The 21,065-nt window shown below is 40.5% G+C and overlaps 1 protein-coding gene across 5 annotated transcripts in view; it reads right to left on the bottom strand.

Annotated features, from left to right (window-relative positions):
- Positions 1 to 4,347: 4,347 nt before the first annotated feature.
- atl3 (atlastin GTPase 3) overlaps positions 4,348 to 21,065 on the bottom strand; it is a 30,503-nt gene continuing 13,785 nt past the window's right edge. For 2 of the 5 annotated variants that reach the window (XM_031900088.1, XM_031900090.1), the window contains 8 exons: positions 19,020 to 19,112; positions 18,604 to 18,742; positions 16,599 to 16,726; positions 13,049 to 13,105; positions 12,889 to 12,960; positions 12,325 to 12,756; positions 11,556 to 11,654; positions 4,348 to 4,549 (listed from right to left, as the gene is read on the bottom strand). In XM_031900088.1, coding sequence (XP_031755948.1) covers positions 11,574 to 11,654; positions 12,325 to 12,756; positions 12,889 to 12,960; positions 13,049 to 13,105; positions 16,599 to 16,726; positions 18,604 to 18,742; positions 19,020 to 19,112 — 1,002 coding nt within the window. In that variant the 3' untranslated portion in view covers positions 4,348 to 4,549; positions 11,556 to 11,573. 5 annotated transcript variants of the gene reach the window in all.

Here is a 21,065-nt window from a genome sequence, read left to right as displayed (position 1 = left end):
TAGGCGATTTATGTCACTTGGGGGTGCCTAACATTTTGGCACCCCCAATTGACTTAACCTTTCCTTCTCCTTTAAGTGCCCTGGAAGCCAAAACAGTTAAACAGCAAATAAGAGGGAAAAAAAATCATATTCTGAAGGGGGTATTGATTACATAGTGTTCGCACTTCAGGGTCAATGCCAATCCATAGCTCAAATTTTCAGGGACAAGCTTTTCTCCCAGAGACATGGCTTTCTCTATCATTTATTCCTAGGAGTTTAGGGTAGGCCTCACCAGAGACTTTATTGCTATAATCTGTTTTGCATTCATATACAGTATAGATAAAAAAGTTTGATGTGCCCTTTATCTGAAAGCAGTTCTGATGTGTAGCGCTGGCTCCTTCTGAAAGCTCAGACTCAGGCACAATGCACTGAGATGGCGCCTACACACCAATATTACAGCTAAAAATACATTTGTTGGTTCAAGAATAAAATATTAAATGGTAGAGTTTACCATAAAAATCATGACAGAATCCCTTTCAGTTCAGTGAATTTAGATCAGTATGGATCCAAACCCCCAAATACTTGAAGGTGTCTACCCATTGTAAACCCTGTAAATGGGTTGGGAAACTTGATGGGGGAGTGTCAGTCGGGAAGATCGCAGATTTAGACCAGTTTATTTTCAGGCCCAAGTAATTAGTATGTGTGTTGATTATGTTTAGTGCTAATGGTAAGGCTTGATCTGGGCTAGCAAGGTACAGTGTGTCATCTGCATACATTGAGATTATCTCAGGCATAGGGCCTTATTTGTCAGGGCATGTTTAATGTGACTGGCTATAGGTTCCATAATAGGGGGGAAAGGGGGCATCCCTGTCTCATTCCCCTACTAATTGGGAAGGGGCCAGAAATCTTGTTATTGGTCCTTACCTTAGCCACTGGTGGGGGGGGGGGGGGGGGTACATTGCTCTCACCTTAGTTTAACATGCTGTTTCAGCCTCAGGCAGGCTAATATTGGAGACTAATTGTTGGGAAGTCTCCCAGTCTAAGCTGGGGAGGTCAGTGTCCTCAAGATAGTTGTTTATTTTATTTGGGGAGGTTTGTAGCTTAGAGGTGTACAACTCAGTCGTATTCTACCTTTTGTCAATATCTTTTGGCGAGGAGACAGTTTCCCCGCTAGATAGTTTTATAGCTGGGATGGCCATATGGGAGAAGTTTCTTTAGACAGGAGCGCCAACAGTTTCCCATTTTTATCACTGTGCTCAAAAATTCCTGCTTTTTGATACAGTATATGGTTTTTTTTTATGAAGTGTATAGTTATATATTAGTCAGCCATGCCAAAAGTAGTATTTTGCCTAATAAAAGAAAACATAATTCTAAGCCACTTTCCAATATGAATTTATTAAACATTTTTTGTGCTTTAAAAGTTATCTGTAAATGTAATTGCTATTGAAAGCAGCATTTGCTGAACTCCTGGTTGTTAGGTTTTAAACAATGTTGCAAAGGTCAGTCTCATCCAGAGATAAATCTAAATCTAAACCGACTCCTTATAAGTTTAACCTTTATACTAAATATAATACAGCTGCTTATAACATCAAAAATATCATACGGAGAGATTGGAATGTTTTATCAGCTGACCCAGAGTTGGGAGAACTTATTGAGATTAAACCGCAGGTTCATTTAAAGAAGTCTAAAACATTAAATAATATGCTAGCACCCTCTAAGGCAGGGGTAGGGAACCTATGGCTTGCGAATCAGATGTGGCTCTTTTGGTGGCTGCATCTGGCTCGCTGCCAAATCTTTCATAAAAAAAATAACCGGGGCGTGGCCTGCACTCGGCGGATAGAAGACGTGTTCTAAGCCTTAGAACACGTCTTCTATCCGCCAAGCGCAGGCCACGCCCTCCTCTGCATCGCATCCGGCGTCCTTGGGACCCACCCTACCTTGCCCCGCAGCATCTGTGGCCAAACATATTGTATGGCTCTCACGGAATTACATTTTAAGATATGTGGTGTTTATGGCTCTCTCTCAGCCAAAAAGGTTCCCGACCCCTGCTCTAAGGTATGGGGCCGGGAGAAAAGATCTAGTAATACCTTGGAGCTGAAGGGGACATATAAGTGTGGTAAGAAAAAATGGAGCACGTGCTCTTAAGAAATTTAATGTAGAAGGTATACCCATAGCAAAAGATTTTATTAACTGTCGTTCCATCTATATTGTTTACCGTCTGCTCTGTCCATGCATGGAATTGTATGTAGGGGGGACTATAAGAGCGGAGGGATCAGGATCAGTGAGCACATACGAAATATAAAGGCGGGTAAGACTAATCATGGGGTGTCCCGGCGCTTTAAGGAGACACACAATTGTGTCCCACAGGACTAGTTTTTACGGGGCTTGAACAGATCCCTTCCAATATTAGAGGTGGGGATCGTTTTATCAAACCGCGACAACGGGAGACATTCTGGATTTAAATTGAGCACATTAGAGCCTCATGGTCTGAATGTTGATATTGATTTAGCGGCAATTTCGTTTAAAAAAATAAATAAATAAATTACATGTGATATATTTGAACTTTTTATATTTTACTTACCCTTTTAGTATTTTCATAGTTAGTCTCCATATAATTTTATTTACTATGAGTGCACCTATAATGATACACTTGGTGCCCTGTATGCAGTCATTACATCTATGCAATAACACAAGTAGTGTAGTCTGATTCATCTCTGTCCTCATATTTTATGAGTTCTCTTACCATGGTGCGTATTTGTCATATACCATTTTGTAACTTTCGAGTCATACGGTTACATTTTACTCTTTACTGATTTAATTACACACGAATGACGTTCTCTCTTTTGCACTGTGGCATCATTCTACAGTGCTGTTACTTTGCCCTAAGTTTGATAGCCATATAGATGGTGAGACTCCAGTTCTTATTTGGCTCCTGAGGAAACGTGACGGTAATCACGTGAAACGCGTTGAGCTCCTTTTGATACGTCCGTTTGAACATCACAATTTTGTGAGTAGTCTGTGTTGTGCAGGGTTTTATATTTAATAAACGTTATTATGTTTTTTTCTGCTTTCTCTCGATTTATAACCGCTTGAGGACTCGCCCGTTGCTTCAATCAAATCCGTTTCTATTGGTATTTTGGCATGTTGAAACTTGGGTCTGCTGAGTGTTCTAGCTTACCAAACGGTGGCGGATACTTACCACACTTTACACTTTTTTATCCATATTTTGCACATTGCACTAATGATTTTTAATATGGCTGTTTAAATACGTATTGCACTACCGTTTATACTCGAATATAAGCCGAGGTACCTAATTTTACCTAAGAAAAGTGGAAAGCCTAGGCATCCATTTCTTTTAACACACCTGCGCACAGTATCTATGTGGGTCTGCCCAGATATTCCCATAGGATGCTCTCTTCAGCACAAGGCACTATCATGTAGACACTGTAAGGACATCCCATTTCCAAAACTTTCCCTACCTGCCCATGTTCAATGCGCACACTCTGCGCACACCGTGCGTACCCTACAGCCGCACACTCGGCACACCCACACAAAGAGCGACGTGTTTGTGCCGGCCCGGCGTGACGCGCGCGCGCGGGGGGGTTGCGAGTGAACGCAGAACGCATTACCTTATATACTCGAGTATAAGTCGAGGGTGCCTTTTTCAGAACATTATTGGTGCTCGAGTATATACGGTATATATATTTTTGTTTTTCTATTTTTATGCGCTTCCACTACATGTTTTATGAGTTCCTTTGTGTCTGTAGCCCATCATAGGCCTCTGTATAGGAGAAATGGCAATGAGAGGTCAGTAGTTCCCAGTGTTTGAATAGGAAGATATGAATGTGCCCAATCCTAACAGATTGAGTACTGGAGAAAATAAAAGGAGGCTTCATGTCAGCCTCTTTGGCTTTAGCTGATAAAAGAGTGAAAACCTTAGCGCTGATCTACTGGGATTTAATGTCCCTTTCAGAGGAACCTCTAAGGTTTAGTGTCTCTGTCACTTCTTATACAAGTTGCCTGTGCAACATAATCTCATAGGAGCCCATGTTCTGCTCACTGTTCTGTAAATGCTCAGCTGCACTGGTGCTGGAGAGAAAGCTGGGATTATTACAGGATACACAGCTGCATCTTTTCCAACAGGTTTCTGAACTCACTAATAAAAAGTTGGCATTTAGCGTATTTACAGACTTGGCAACCCCATTACTCCCGTCAGTGTCTGGATAAGTGAAATGACCCATAACAACTACTTGCCCTAGCCGTGAAGCCTTTGGATCAATGGGATCTCCTTACCGGATATCGGATACCGGATTTGCAAATCGTTGAAACCCTATATTTCATTGCAAATAGTACAAAGACAACATAACAAATGCTGAAATGAGAAATTTTACTGCTTTCCCAAAAATGTCTTTTCATTTTGACATGAATGCCCACAACATGAGGGGAGGCAGGGGCTCGTTTCCAACGGTGTTCTTTCAGCAACGCTCTGTAACCCTTTGGGAACTGAGGGGACCAATTGCCGGAGTTATGAAAGGAAAATGTTGTCCCATTTTGTATGGGGCCCGGGGCCCTGGGAGAGAAAAGAGAGACATGTTAATATGGAGAGCTGGAGAAACACAAAATATGCAAAACAGTCACACATTTCTTTTCTCCGTAACTAAATAATGGAACAGGGCATCAAACTGCACAGAACCTGCTATTTACGTTATATGTGTATAGGTGGGAACATAACAGGGGGCATTTACGACCCACAGGTGCAGGGTGTAAACTGCTATTTTGGACTTTTACCTACAATGCATTTTCCTACAATTTCAGTGTAACTGCAGTGCCTGACACAATTGCAGCTGATGCAGAAAAATGTATAAATTGGATGGAAATGCAATAAAAATGTTCTGGTTGGTGTCACTCCTGGTGTCAAAGGGTGCACTAGCACCCAACCCAACAACTAATGCAGGGCACTGTGTGACACACCTTCACGGGTGACAGTAAAACCCCAAGCACCATGGTGTCAATTGACGCACTGCACTCAATTCCAAACAGAAGGCCTAAAGGGCTGAGCAGCATCGAGCGCAACTGTACAGAACTGCAAGGAGTGGCTTTTAAAGGGAAACGAAAGGTAAAATCACTTGGGGGTGCCAAAATGTTAGGCACCCCCAAGTGACTTTAACCGCTTACCTCGTACCCCGGGCTGGTGCCCCTGTTAGGAGAAAACAGCACCAGCCCGGGGCACCTGGAGCGGATCGTTTCCTAATTCCGGCTTCCGTTTCTGGAATGCCAGCGGTGGGCGCATGCGCAGTAGAGTGAAAAGCCGACTTTAAAGTTTAAGTTCGGCTTTTCACTCTACTGCGCATGCGCGCGCAGCGAATCAGGCAGAGGCAAGCGCCGGCAGCTACCCCGGGCTGGTGCTGTTCCCTCCTCACAGGGGCACCAGCCCGGGGTAAAAGGTAGGTGGTCAAAGTCACTTGGGGGTGCCTAACATTTTGGCACCCCCAAGTGACTTTGACTTTCTTTTTCCTTTAACACAAATACATGGTGTAATGTGTGAGGCCCGAAGGTGAAAGTAAGTGTGCGGCACATGTTCCGGCAGGAGGGACAGACTGGGGAAGGGGTGGCTGTGGTGCACTAGTTATGCCGCTGATACCAGTATCTTTAAATATAGGCTTTTTTTTGCATGATGGCTGCCCATTTGTAACATAAAAATTAATATGGCATGGTCAAAAAAATGAATTACATACAATTAGTATGTAAGTTATTTTGCAATAGCCATCTTTGTTAGTCATTTCAAGTACAGTGCCACTACCAACCCCTGTACCTTGGCAGCAGTGGGGGTTTTTCAGTCAGTTGGTGTGTAACCCTTGTTATTAACACAGTAAATATTGTATTTCAAAAGTACATTTGGCCCCTGTGCTTCTATCCTTTTAAAAGAATAAGCTGCTTTAACACATTTCCCTGATTTTACATTTTCCCCATTTTTACACAATTTTTTCCCGGTCCTCTGAAAAATATAAAAAGTGGGTTTTACTGTATATGCAGAGCCTTAATATAAGTAACCGCAGGAAAACTGATGGAGAATTGCTTGCATGACACAAGCAAACTCCCATTTTCGTTTGAATGCGCATTTTCTGCCCACAGCAGAAGATTAGGCTTAAGTGGAGGTTTAACTCTTTATGTCTCTGGGACGGGTAGGCATAAGTGCTTCAGCTGAAATGTAGCTGCTAAAGTAGCATAGGCAAGAATTCATTTCAAAACATTTAGCCCTTTTACTTTGCTTTGAGAATTTTGCCGAGAGAGGCGCAGATAGAACTGGGTAAATCTCACATGCAATTTTAGAATTAGTGGATGCCTTTAAAACAGAAACAGAACTGTGCTGCAAATTATTTTTGAGTGCCCACTGTGTGTTCCAGGCCCTGGAGCTAAAGGTGAACCTTTTTTCAACCCCATTCTTGCTAGACCCACCTGCAGCTGAAGAGGATCTTTCACTTTCCCTCTCCAAATCTTATCCAATTTCACTTATATCTCAACCGTACCTTGTCCCAGTTGGCAGAATCGATATATATTTAATATCCAATTGTTGTGCATTTGCTGAACTCTTTTTGCCAGCCAGAAAACTAATAATGACAATAGTGACATTCCGATCATGCACTTGTACAGAATAAATGCTATTATTTTGTCGTGTCGTGTTGCTTGCTTGATGACAGGAATACTGTCTAACTAATACTGTCTAGTTCGGGGAGATTAGTCGCCCGTGACAAGGTAGATTTGTTGCGGGCGACTAATCTCCCCGTGTGCCAGAGCCCTAAGTCTCAGACTCTAGCAAACTTGCTCTAAATATCCACTCTGAGTAAAACACGAGTGCCTAAATATCTCTAAAATCACATGTCTATTTATTGTATGCCAGCTCCCCACAGATCCAGAAAAGGGAATACAGACCACTAAAGTAAATTCAACCACACAAAACCAGCAAATTATCATTTTGCAAGGATGTAACTGATTTGGTAACTGCATCTTCATTGTAAAGAGCATTATTCTAATTAAAGACTCCAAACTGGTTGCATTTGCCTTTATTAAAAATAAATTGCATAGAAGTGAAAAATAAGCAGCAATAGTAAGACATAACTCCTTGGTCCGGAAACATGACCACGTACTTCCGATAGCTCGGCTTTGGAATTTAGCATTCAGTTTTATTGCATATGGTTTGTGCCACCAGGGTGTAAAGATGAACATGAAATCTCTTTGTTTTCAATCACACACAATCCCTGTGAGCTTTAATGAATACACAATGGAAAAACACATTTTGGAATAGTCAGTTTACACGGAGTATTTACAAGAATGTTCCATCACCACCCCCTCCTCTAACGAAGCTTTAAAGAGATACAGTCTTTTTTTTTTTTTAATGCATGCTCAGCTTTGTTCTTTTTCAAAACCTCAGTCCCATAGTACATAGCTATGCCAACTCTGACAGTCTTTTACTGGCACTAAGAGCAAAAGTCACACCAAGCTGGGAGGGCAGAGCGAACACCTGATGGGCTGGAGAACTGTGTAAAGCTGGCCATACAAGCACTGATACCATAGCAAACAAGGTTTCATATGATATTCGGTGCATGTATGATGGATTGACAAGGCGGCCATTATCGCAAAAGCCTTGGATATCGGCCATCTCATCGATCAGGCGCCTGAGCAAAGGCAAGCGTTTAGGGCTGAATCGTCAGATTGGGGTAGAATTCCCATTGTTTCTACCTCCATATCTGAGGATTCAGCTCTGACCGTTAGTGGAGGATAAGAACGATCCTCCCTGCGACCAATCGTAATTGTAATGTGTATGACCACCTTAAGCAATATATTCAGCCTATCAGATCCAGAGAAGGGACAGTCTGACCACCATATATACTACAGGACTAGGTGAGGGGCTATAATTTAAGCCAAAAAAAGCAATAGCACATTTTGCATATAGCCTAGAAAGGAATGCAAACATATCTATGGCACATATACAGCCAGTGCCATGGATTTTACATACTATGGTACATAAGCAGTCGTACTGACACTGTACTATTAAACAAGCATCAAACATAACAAATTGCCACTATATTTGCTCATCAACTGCCTTCTAAAGGTTCCATGTTTAGTATAGTGTCCGATGGGAGAAAGCCCTACATCATTTCATTGCTTTGGCAAAGCTGCCCAAACTGTAGTGAACAGAAGGCACATGAGCAAACACAAATTTAAGTGCTGCATAAAACCCTCATCTAAACAAAGAGCACCTTATAGTGCAAAGGTCTCAAATTTTCGTAATGGCAGTAAATTCTTTAAGAAATATATACAGATAGAATGTATAGGGTTGCTATTGTCACAAAAGGGGTGGTTTACCCTTAAGTTAATTTTTAGTATATTATAGAATGCTCTATTGCTAGCAACTCTGCAACTGGTCTTCATTATTTATTTGTAATACATTTTAAATTGTTTGCTTTCCTTTACTACAACTTTCCAGCTTGCAAATGGGGGTCACTGACCCCAGAAGCAAAAAGAAACTATTCTTCTGTGAGCTTATCGATACCTTTTATTTCTTATCTTTCTATTCAGACCCTCTCCTATTCATATTCCTGTCTCTCATTCAAACTGCTGCCTAGTTGCTAAGGTAAACAAGACCCTAGGCAACCAGATAGCTGCTGAACAAAAATCTAAATAACTATGTCTATGTTATACTAAAAGTTCATTTAAAAGTGAACAACCCCTTTAAAAATATCTTAAGTCAGCAATTTTAGGCTATTTTGTAGTTTGCGGTTATGAATATATATATAAATGAAACATACAAAACCTACAGAATGCCCAGTAGAAGCTATAAAATTCTAGTTAGCATTAAACGACTACCACATGTGTATTTCATGGAATAAGGTGAGGAATTTAAAAGAAGCAAAAAAACTTGTTTTTAAAAAAACTGAAAAGGCTGTAACAATTTCAAACTTTAATGTGGCATATACAAGTACAAAAACAGTCTGTGCTCATATAGGCCTGCTGGGCAGAGGTGGACCCAAGGCCAAAATATGCCATTCATGCCACTAAGAAATACTTTGGCTTTAACTGGAAATAGCCCAATCTTCTGCTAAAGATTAAATAAAATAAAGTGCAATTTCTCTCAGTGATATCCTGTTTCTGTTATGGATGGCGCCTTGTCATGGCTAAACACTAAAGAGTACATTTTAGGCTAAAGATAGTTAAATGGACTGGAAAACACCATTTATTTCGAGCCCAGTGATCCCCAGGTACTAGCTCCCAAGCAACTTTCACTCACCACCCCCTTTTTATATGGCCTCAAAAGCAAGAGCTTCTTTTGAATTCCTGGCATGGAGGCATAAAGACACAATTGTTCCTTCTCCACACTGGCAGTCCACATGGGGCTAATAAATGCCCTAATTTGCCAACCCCCAGAAACTCCTTTAAAGCTTGTGCGTCTCCCCTCTTTCTACATTTGACTGTGGTATTAAAGTCTGGGATCTCTGCCATAACCCACAGCTACCAACTACTATGATCTATCTACTACAGGTAGATGCTATGGTTTCCCACACTGGTTCTTATTTGTCCCGCATAGTAAATAATGACACCTCAACAATGGAGTTCCTATATTTGGTAGCATGGATTTTCTGATTAGTCCATCCTTAATAACATTGTTCCTATACACTATTAACTATATCGATCACCAAAGCCCAATTCAAAAACCTATTTCCAAAAGGCAGAGGGCAGATAGAGCAGTAATGCAAAAATAACATTGTACTTTCCCCTTGGTTGGGAAAAACTTGTTCTGTAGAAGCTGTTACAGAAGCTTTGTTCTGTAACAGCTAGAGTGGTCTTTATGGTTAACTATACAGATAATCTGTCTATTTCACGCAACGCCTGATAGTTTGGATCACTGTTCAGTTGGGCAACAACCATATTGGCTAAGTTGTAGATCCCATCTGCTAGAAGTCAGTCAAATCAACAAGGTTGCTTGGGGAAGCTCTATCTGGTCAATAACAACTTATAAGGACCAATACATCATAAACTCATTAGATTCAGTCAGACGCATTCAACCAGAATTTCCAACCAGATTATTCTTAGAAATTACCAGTCACATTACCTTCAGTGAATACTGCTGTACAGAATTCTGTAATATTCTCTGTAATATTGTGTAAATGTGCTGTGGGGAAATTTTCCTTGCTAAACTTATCAGAGAGGCATGGACTGGCCCAAAAATCAGGACAGGTTCGGGTTGCAAAATGGGCTATCACTGCAATGCAGAGAACTTTTAATTTGTTCCCTATGGCTGGGCCCCCTATAACTTAACTCTTATAGGAGAAGAAAAGGTACAATCACTGGGAGTGCCAAATTGTTAGGCACTCCCCCCCCCCCAGTGATTGTAATCGCTTATCTTATACCTGGTGGTCCTGTCAGGCCCTGGGTTAATGCTCCTGTTAGGAGAAAACCACACCAGCCTGGGGTAGTTGTGAGAGAGTGATCCTCTTCTTTCTCCTCTCTTCTTTTACTCCACAGTGTATGCGCCGGCCCTGGGATTCCAAAAATACACTAGAGAAGGAAGAGGATCACTCTATTGCAGCTACCCAGGGCTGTTCGGCTTTCTCCTTACATTATACCCCAGGATGGTGCTCCTGTAAGTGATTACAATCACTGGGGGGGTGCCCACCCCTACTCTGACACCAAATCAGATATCAGCTGAAGGGAAGGTCATGCTCGGCATCCTCTGCATGTCCTTTCTCAAACTTGAGTCGAATCAGGTGAGTAGGGGCTGGTTAGGGATGGTCTGAAGATTTCTAATCCGTGCATCACTATAACCTATGCATTCTTTTAAAGCAAATACACCGCCTACAATAATTCTTTTGAATAGAATAGTTTCCATTTAAAGCTAACATTGAAAGGTTTTAATTCATATCACATGGCCACTCTCTACTTACATTGTAAAATGCCTTTATCTTAATATAAATAATATAATTATGTTTGGCTCTAAATCTAATCTAATAATTTCTTACAGGCAAATGGGACTGACAATTCCAAAAAGGTGCACAGTGATTCTCTATATAAGGCTGCCTCTAAGGAAGTGCTCAGTACAGTTACATTACAATACAGTACATTTCATTGGCTTGTAAATGGTGTACTCGTCAACATGATTAATTGTGTTATTACTGCACATGAACAATTGGAATGCTATATTACATCCTTAGGGTAATGGTTCATGGGGCATTTTATGGCAGCTTTGTGTATGGACAATGTATGTTTTATCTCTGGAAATATGCAACATAAAATGCCTCATGTGCTTCAAGTCTTAGCACTTAGGTCTGGTGATAGCAGAAACCATTAGTTTTGTGCAACACTAAGGTGTAGAGTATGCAAGTCATTATATTATATATCCTCTGCATCCTCAGGTCAGAGAACTGGGAATGTAAATCTTTTACAAGGTTGCATGCAGCATATATTTGATTTGGTGAATTCAAGGCAAGGAAAGAGCAGGTCCAGTGGTGAGGTGGATCGCTGGCGATACCTGTGCATTCAAGCAGGAATGGGTGCAGGAGACAAAGGTGAACTTTCCTCACCCACTAACTCAGTCCTTGTTACTGTTTCTTCCTCTCAGGAGGGGCACCAATAGCGGATTCTGCAAAACGCCGGGTAGAGTTCCCCATCCGGTTGGTGGCCTGAATGTGGTACAAAGATAAAAACAAGAAAGGTTTGAAATTTTATTTAGCTCCCTACAATCATAATTCATATAATTACTAAAATATTACTGTGCTGCAAAAATGCCAAGCATGAAGAAGTCATGCAAATACCTATGCTCTGCACTGAAGCTTATCAGAGATAGTGATACTTCTCTATAATATCTTCTATCTAAGGCAAGCCCATTAAGTTATGGTGTTATGGAGTGATTTAGGAGAAAATAGTTATACATTTTGTGATACTGTATAGGTTGTAACCACAAGGGCCACCCTCACTGTTTCCAAACCAGTAAGTACATTTGCACTTATATATTTTACAGTTGATTTATGAGAAAAGTATGAAAGCCAGAAGAAAAAAAGAAATCAGCAGGGTAAAAGCTGAAGAAAGAAAAAGCTTGGAGAGAAAAGAATGACAAGAACAGAATCAAACAGAAAGAATTATAATAAGAATTATAAAAAGTTGTGTTTTAAAAAGCATGGGGGGGTTCTTCATATGATCATACAGATCCTGTTTGGTTGGTTTTGCAGAATCAAAACAATAAATATGTTCTCACTAATCTCGCTCATCACTAATACACATAAACATATCTACAGAAAGACATTTATACACAGTTCATATATAACGTATAACACAACTAGTAGTAATGCTCACCTGTTCCAGAACATACTCTGCAGTAGAATCTATGACTCCACCAAGATCTCTGTACTGTCCTGAATATTTAATGTAGCCCCAAGTGAGAAGCGCAATGAGCAGTAGACCCACAGCACAATTAAACAGCTGTGCCAATACCCCCAGCCCTACAAAGCCTGTCACTCCAGAGGCCATGTATAAGGCAGCCACAAGGGCCAGAAGCACAGCAGGGGTGCGGAATGCAGTAAAGATATTCTTGCTCTCATTGTGTTTACAGAAAGCCGTGTACATATCATCAATATCCTTCTCCAGCTCCTCTCGGTACTGTCTGCTGAATTCTGTGCCTCCCATCTTTTTGGCCCGGTCAAAGTGGGCAAGAGCCTCCTGACTGCAGACAGCATGGCGCTCTCGTAGAACATCAGGGGAAACATAGGGCTTTTCACCTCCACAGGTCTGACAGGAGAAAGAGCAAAAAAGTTACAATATTTATAGTTAACCAGAAAGTATGTATAGATAAGGGAAAAAAATATGGCTGGAATGTGACAGAAACAGCACGACAGCCACAATTACTGCTAGAACGCTCACCTTTTCCATGCTGTTGTTGTACAAATCTTTAGCAGATGCTACAGCAGCCAAGTTGTTTGCTTCTGCAGTGGCCTGAGGGAGAACAAGAGCTTTTAGGAACAGCCTCTCACAAGGAAATTAAAGGGCTTTGTACCATTGGCATGAACACAAACTTGCCTACCTGCAGCATAGACTTGGGGTGAGGTAAATCTTCACCTTGATATATTTTGATGTAGGCCTAAGAAGAAAATAAAACATTACACAACACAAACTAATAGTGATGAATTTGAACAAAATGACACAGGGTTAGAATTTAAAGGTTCTTCTAGTGATATAGCTTCTTACTGTGACATGACATTTATCACCTTAGAAGCCTGCTTAGTACTATTTGTGCTTTTTACATTTAAACCCCTACATACCCGCCAGCCTCCCTACCTTTGCTGCAAATGGTAGGGCAGAGACCTAAAAGGTGTAAGGCATTGTTTATGCTGGCACACCAGCCTACTGGGTTTTTGCCTTGGCTCTGAGCCCAACATCAGAGCTTCAGCAGCAATGCATAGTCATAAGGCACAGGGTGTGGGACAGGCGGGAAAGAAACTTGTTTTAGAAAGTATCAACAGGGCCAGAATGTTTTGTCAAACTAAGCTGTAAAAAGCTGGAACATGATATTATCATTTAAATTGTGGCAATGCTTGCTCTAAGACAGAGAAAGTGTGTATTGCATTGCCAATTATTTAAATTCATACACATGCTCATGGGGCTCATTAAGCTAAATGTATATAAAGGGCACATAGAATTCCCACTGCCCTGGTAGCCCCACCAAGACCATTTCTTATCAATCTGCTCAACTACAGAGGCCGTCATATCCCTCTGGCAGTGGCTCACAGGGCAACTGCAGCACAAAGGAGTCAACATGTCCCTTTACTCAGACTATTCAGTCCATGTGCAACAGTGCAGCTCTTTAGCCTGCCAAGCTCTGTATACACAACAAATATAAAGCATGCTTTTCATGACACAAGTTATGTGTTATGTTTTTTGTTGTTTTCCATTCCAAACATTATCTGTATTGTTTAGTTTTTCCTAAAGGCAGACCTGTCAGTTGAATCACACAAATGTGCCAGCATCAGAGCAGGGGCAGCATGCATAAACCCCATACATAACAATGTCCCCCAATAAATACTGTATTGGAATGTAAGGGGCCTTATTGATAATTTCATGCACTCTCTGGTGTTTACGTATCTTTAGTGGTATTTACTGCATAGTTTACTATTCCAGAAATTTCACCTAATGGGTCAAAAAGTGCTTGGGTTGCCAATTCGTACTACTCAACTTATTCCAACTTCCAGAGGTTCCTCCATCTTTATAAGCAAAGGGTTTCTATTTTAACTAACAGCTTTGCATCTAGACCACTACTGTCCTGTAACTGATAATGGCACACATTGTAACTATCCACCAACAAGTTTTATGGCCAAGTTTAATTGTACACTAGACTGCAGCATCACCAATATTCCTGCTACTCTGCCTCACACCATTTCCACTTTAGATTAGATCTTACTTTTGCCTCTGCTGATCTTCTGCAAAAAGTTCAAATGATAAAGTACTTGCCCAGGGTACATTCAGATCATAACCCACTACAGCGGTCACGGTCTGTTCTCACATCAACTCTAAGGTGTGGAGACCAGCATGGCTGAAAGCAGGTCTCTTCCGAATCTGCACCAGCCTTAACTAGTTACGTTTGAATATATATTCTTGCACAAACATTTAAAAAATGTAGTTAATAGCTACCTAACCCCATATACAAAGCCTAAAAGATTTCATGCTTACCCACCACTCAATCACAGGCTCCAAAGGGAAAATTCACATTCACATATAAATAGTACACAAGCCACATTAAATTACTTGAAAGCTCTATACTTTGACTTAAAAGAAGGTCTAAAAAACACACTATATAGACTATATAAGGATTTGAGACTCTTAATCCTAGCAGCTACACGGAAGGCATAAGACCAAGCTCAAAAGCTACTGGAACCAAAACCCTGCAACAACTCACCACAAACACCTCTCTGGTTCATCAGCCAATTTCACCATTTCAAAAATGTACCTAACATCAAAGTTTGGGCAGAGGCCGGGGCAACAAGGATGAAACATGTACACCATGAAGGAACACTTTCAGTTTTTATTTAAGGTTTTAACATTTTTAAACAACAATAGAAAAAAAAATTTAGAAGGAAAGAAGGAGAGAGTATATAGAGCTTTGGCGAGCCTGGCAGAGTTATACAGATTGTGCATTTAACCAGGTGTCCCACACTGCACTGAACTTGGTTGGGCAGCCTCTAGCGATATAGACTAGTTTTTGCTTAGGTAGAACGTCGTTGAGTAATTTTTTCCAAAAGGTAAGTGAGGGGGCAGTAGTCGATTTCCAATTTAGCAAAATTGCTTTTTTAACATAAAATAGCAGTTGCAAATAGCACAAACGTTGGTATGGCGATAACCCCAGGTCTTCTAGCACCCCCAATAAACATAGCTTTGGGGAGCGTATGCTGGGGAAAGCCAATGTTTCATTGATATTTCAGCACTGCTGACCATAATTGTTGAATGGCTGGGCATTCCCAAAATACATGGAGAAAAGAGCCTATTGCTGTGTTACATTTGGGGCATAGGTCCGACGTTTGAGGGTATATCTTTGCTAGTCTGTGGGGTGTCAAATAAGCGCGATTAATAAACTTAATTTGGATAAACCTGTCTCTGACTGACATTGTTATTTCGGGAATCTGGTCAAGGGCTGAAGGAACACTTTTTAGTAGACAACAAATGGTTGCTCAAGAAAACATAGTAGCTCAGATTACACATTCCTAAGGGAGGGAGGGGGGAGTGACTTTTCTGAATTCTTATGGCAGGGTGGAGCAGGAGAGGGGAGAGAGCTGTGCAGACTCTGGCCCAGGAATGAAGGATTTTCCTGAGAGAGGGAGTCTGATATAGAATAACATGTTTACAGAAAACGAGACAAAAAGTCTTGTGTTTCTTTTGATAGAGGACTCAGTGCAGGTTTTCTGTGAGTGCTTATGGCTGTATTTACATAGACATTTCTGATAAAGCTTACTTACTTACTCTTTTACCTTTCCTTCTTCTTTAAGATGTACTACTTACATAGGCAGCTTTATTCACTTGATATGGGACTGTCACTATACCCAGAAATTTTGTACTAAATTTATGGCGGATGAATTAGGTCTCCCACAGATAAAGGATCCCTAAATCTGCTTGTTGGGCCTGGTAAACTTCATGGTACCACAGAACCATACCAGAGAACTTATGAGGACTCATGGGTTAGCTATAGAGGAAGCAGACACCACGGTCGTGGGGGGGGACCCAGGGAACAGGGGGTCCCATACTGTAGGGACTGCTTCCTCTATAGCTTTAAGCAAACCCCCCCCATCCGCACCACTATCAGTGGGAAGCTGGAGATGCACAAGAGAGGACGGGCAGCAGAGATGGATGGTGGGTGGCCAAGTGCACATTGGGAACTTCAATTGTTCCCAAACCCTTACATGAAGAACCCCTTCACCTTATCTTCTGGTTTACTCTTCAAACCTTGTTTTTTTCAATTTGTAATTGAATAAAAAATAAATCTAATTTTATTATAATTGAATAAAGCATAGCGATACGCTTTTAATTCCTAGTGGCCTGTACCGCAGACTTAATTAATATTTTATTGATAACAAGCAATACATTACCTTGAAATATTCCAAGAGGCCCCTGCAGGTCACCTTTGAACCATTAATTTCTTTCTCCATTAGGCATTCAGAGCTCAAAACAAGAGGAATCAGATCTCGGAGCTGCTCCGTAAACTCAGGTGCAATGTCTTTAAAAAGTAATAAAAAGTAACAGCAAATTAAGACTGGGGATACTCTGATAAGGATTGCTGTGATACGGGAACTATGGTACCGTAACCGCAGCATATTATTGTATTATATCAGTACAGGTATGGGACCTATTATCCAGAATGCTTGGGACCTGGGGTTTTCCGGATATGGGATCTTATGTAATTTGGATCTCCATACTCCTCCATACCAGTCTGCTAAAAAAACATTTAAATATTGAATAAACCCAATAGGATTGTTTTTCTTCCAATATATCCAAGGTACTGTTTTATAATTACAGAGAAAAAAGAAAATCATTTAAAAAAATTAGAATTATTTGCTTATAATGGAGTCTACGGAAGGCCATTCCGTAATTCGGGACTTTCTGGATAATGGGTTCCGGATAACGGATCCCATACCTGTACACCCAAGCAGGCTTCCATCAACTTTGCTTAGGGCTAGGTTACACATGGTTTTCTTAACATTGATATAAACATACCAGTAGAAAAATCAAGCATTTTTTGTATATCGGCCTGGCATATTTTTTTTAAATTGCCCATGATTCATCCTATTCTCCCTTATACCTTTGTGCCAATTCACCATGAAATGACATCACCGCAGCTTATATTTAATATCATTATATGGTTCATATCATAATGTGCATTGGAGCATGTATTGTCACACAATGTAAAAAAAATTCTAGCACTGTTGTCTGAACAAAGGGTGCCAAGTAGAAGTATTGCAGGGTCCTGTATTTACCCATGTAATGGTGCCAGTAATAATTTTGCTATAACTGTGCAGCCATCTTACAATGCATTATGTTTATACGCCACTGTCCAGCAAACCAGGTAGAGTCATTTGAAGAGAAAATATACCCCGCTTTTTGACTTGAGCTCATTTAGTTGGGCTTATGTAGATAAGGTGCATAAATACTGAATTTTTATCTTAATTTCCAGATACAAATGTAAATGTCTGATTCCACAGATTGAAAGGAAACTATTTACCAACACCCCTTAGGTTCGCAGAGTACTGCAACCCCCTTCCTCACCTTGTTCTATTAAGAAGTGATGGATTCTGGGATCTGAAGCCCCTTTCACAGTGGGCGGTGCACAAATTATTTGGAAAACTGAGGGATCTTAAATCCCAGAATCCATCAGTTTCCCCTGGAACAAGCTGAGGAAGGAGATGCATCTCCGTGAGGCTAAGAGGGGTAGGAACTGGTCCCTTTGAACAGAGACAGAGTAACATGGTTCGTGAGTGTGAGTGTAGGACTGGCCAGACCGGGGATTATGTAGTTGGCCAGCCTGAAGTATATTGCAATATATGGATAAACAATCCGTTTGCTTAAAGGGGAGAGCCTTTCTTGGTAGCTTAATGCACAGAATGTCTAAATGTCCTATATATATTGATAATGGGTGAGTCTATATGTATTTTGTGGTCACAACCTCACTGCACCCCCACCTAATGGTTTAAAATTTAGTTTTTTTAACTTTCCCTTTTTTGCTATATTCCAGTTTCTGATTTAAACTACTTACTGGTTGCTAGGGAATATAAGACCCTGGCAACTGGAGAGAGCTGCTGAAACATGGAGAGTTGCTAAACAAAAAGCTAAATAACTGAAAAACCACGAAAAAATAATAAAGGGCAATTGCAAACTTCCTCAAAATATCACTGTCTACATCATATTAAAATGTAATTTAAAGGTAAACAAACCTTTAAGAGTACTCCTGAAACTGCAAAAACATATGTTTTGTATTGTATCTAAAACCTAAACCCCAAATGTCTGAAAACCTGTGCCTCATGGTTACAAGAAGGTGCTATTCCATAAAGACGACTTTCACATCTCTTCTAGAATCTAAGTCATAGAAACACAACAAACCTTTCAGACGACCATCAAACTGTGGGCTGGTTGCCACCTTCAGTCCCGGGTGTGGAAGCAGAAAGCAGTTAACAGCAGTGAAACATGAATGAATGTGTTTTCGCACATTTTGTATTTCTTCATGTTGATGTTCTTTCACCTACAGAGTGAGAGTAACAATCCATAATGCAGTTCAACTGAACTTTACTGCTCAATCTTAATTTGTCTTCACAACAGAAATAATAATGTATTGGTTCAACAAAGAAGCAGGACAATCTACCACCATAGCCTCCCGCCAACAGGTTTACTCATTCCAATCACAGGGTTGACAGCACAACTTCTCCACTTCCATCGAGTCCTTTAGCTCCATTACAGTGTGTGGAGCTAACATAATTCCATGATACATGCACACTAAATTACACACACATTGTACTCACTTTTAATCTCTTTTCTAAGAACTTCATTCCTCCTTCTGTTCCATAATGGTATTCATACGGGAAGCTCCAGTCTCTAACCAAAAACATCAGAGTCTGTGAGGAGAGGAATAAATATCAAGTAAATGGACTAAAGGTGCAGATTGCCATGCCAGTAACCCAGCTGGTAACTGAATATACAAGAAGTTTCTCTAGTAAAGGTGGCCATACACTATAAGATTTGTTTGTTTTGGCAAGGTCACCAAACAAGTGGATCTTTCTTCCGATATACCTACCTCATTTCTATGCGAAAATCAAACCTGCCTAATTTTCAGCCAGATATTGTCAGGGAGGCCCATTGGAGGACCCAAATCAGCAGCTTTAATCTGTCCATGTATGGCCTGTGTATGAGAGCTGTCGTCCAGCAACACCAGGGTTGTATTCTTAAAGCTATATTGCACATTAAAACTTTTCCTAAACTTCCTCAAATCTCCAGGGCCTAAACTAGATGAAAACAAGTCTGTCCTGTATCCCCATTAAATATATATATATGTTTCTGCACAAATGCTTAAGTTAAACAAATTTTTCTTTATTACAATCAATTAAAAGCTACTTACACCCTGTATACAAAGCCTAACACGATTCATGCTTACTCAGCATTTAATCATAGGCTCCAAGGGAGAAAAATTCACTTTCACATATAGATAGGTTGCAAGTAACACCCCCAAGTATTTAAAACCAATCAGCATAAAATACATCACTAATTATATCACAAGCTCTCTAAGACTACACAGTTAACCATATCTACTGAGACTAAGATTCGATCAGGAGCAGGGTCGGATTGGGCCGCACCAGGTGTCCCTCCCCTGACGCATTGCCCTTACGTACACTCAGGGGAGGACATTAGGCGGGTGGCGGGTCCTATTGGGCGGTAGCCCCAGTGGGCCCCGCACCACCCAGTCTGACCCTGATCAAGAGTTTGTGAAAAATTCACAGTACAGGGTTAATCGTAGTGTACATAAAATACAGAAGTATAAAATAAATTATTACACATATAAAAAGTACTTGAATGCCTATTGTTCAAATTGTAAAATTCATACCCAAAGGTATGCGTGTATGTAAGTAAAAAAATCCAAAAGACTTCTCGCTTATTTAGAAGGGTAAGGGTATCTCCCCCTCTCGTCCCAATTTTTAGTTGTTCTATTGCCTGTACTGAAAAGAACTTTTATCACTATTGTTGCAATCTGCAAAATGTCTCTAATCCCTAATCCTGTCCTTTAGAGCTTGCACTGTACATCCAACATATTGTTTTTACACTTCTGACGGGTCACCAAATAAATCACTGCTGTGCTACTGCAATTAATGAATCCCTGTATTTCATAACTTTTATTTGTAACTGACGATCGAAACCCCTTTGAGACCCCCAGATGTTCACAGGTAACACAGCACCGGATACCACATTTGTAGCAGCCTTTCATGTCTAAAAAATGTTTACGTTCAACAATCTTTCTTGTATTTGGGCTTAATGATAACATACCGCTTAAAGTATAGGCTCTCTTAGCTCTGCTCCCGATACCCTGTCTCAAGGTCTCAAAGTAGTCCCAATAAGCGTATAGTATTGGTAAAATCTTTTTAACTACTTGTACTATCCTTTATATTGTCTACTATACCTTGTAATAAAGAATATTTTATTATTCCACTGTTTTCCTATTTTTTGATAACAATAACATATCCCTCAGAGTATTTGTTGTTCTCACAAAAGCATTTTCTATATAATTTTCTCTGTAGCCCCCTCTCTAAAATGGTTCTTCATGTCCTCTGCTACATTTATATATTCTTTATCAGTGGAACAGTTTTTTCTGAATCGAAGGAACTGTCCCACTGGTATACCACTAATAAGGTTTCTTGGGTATCACGAGTGGACATGCTGTAACGTATTGCCACTGCATGGCTTACGATAAATTGTAAAGTAAATACCTTTGTTACTAGCCACAGTGGGGCAGAGTTATGACTGGGTTTACAACCCCTTTAAATTAACTTTTAGTATGATGTATTCTTTCTAATTCTTTC

This window comes from Xenopus tropicalis, chromosome 4 (assembly GCF_000004195.4).
Source record: "Xenopus tropicalis strain Nigerian chromosome 4, UCB_Xtro_10.0, whole genome shotgun sequence".
Classification (NCBI taxonomy): domain Eukaryota; kingdom Metazoa; phylum Chordata; class Amphibia; order Anura; family Pipidae; genus Xenopus; species Xenopus tropicalis.
Note: the sequence above shows the minus strand (reverse complement) of the source record. Positions and strands in the feature narration are given on the sequence as shown.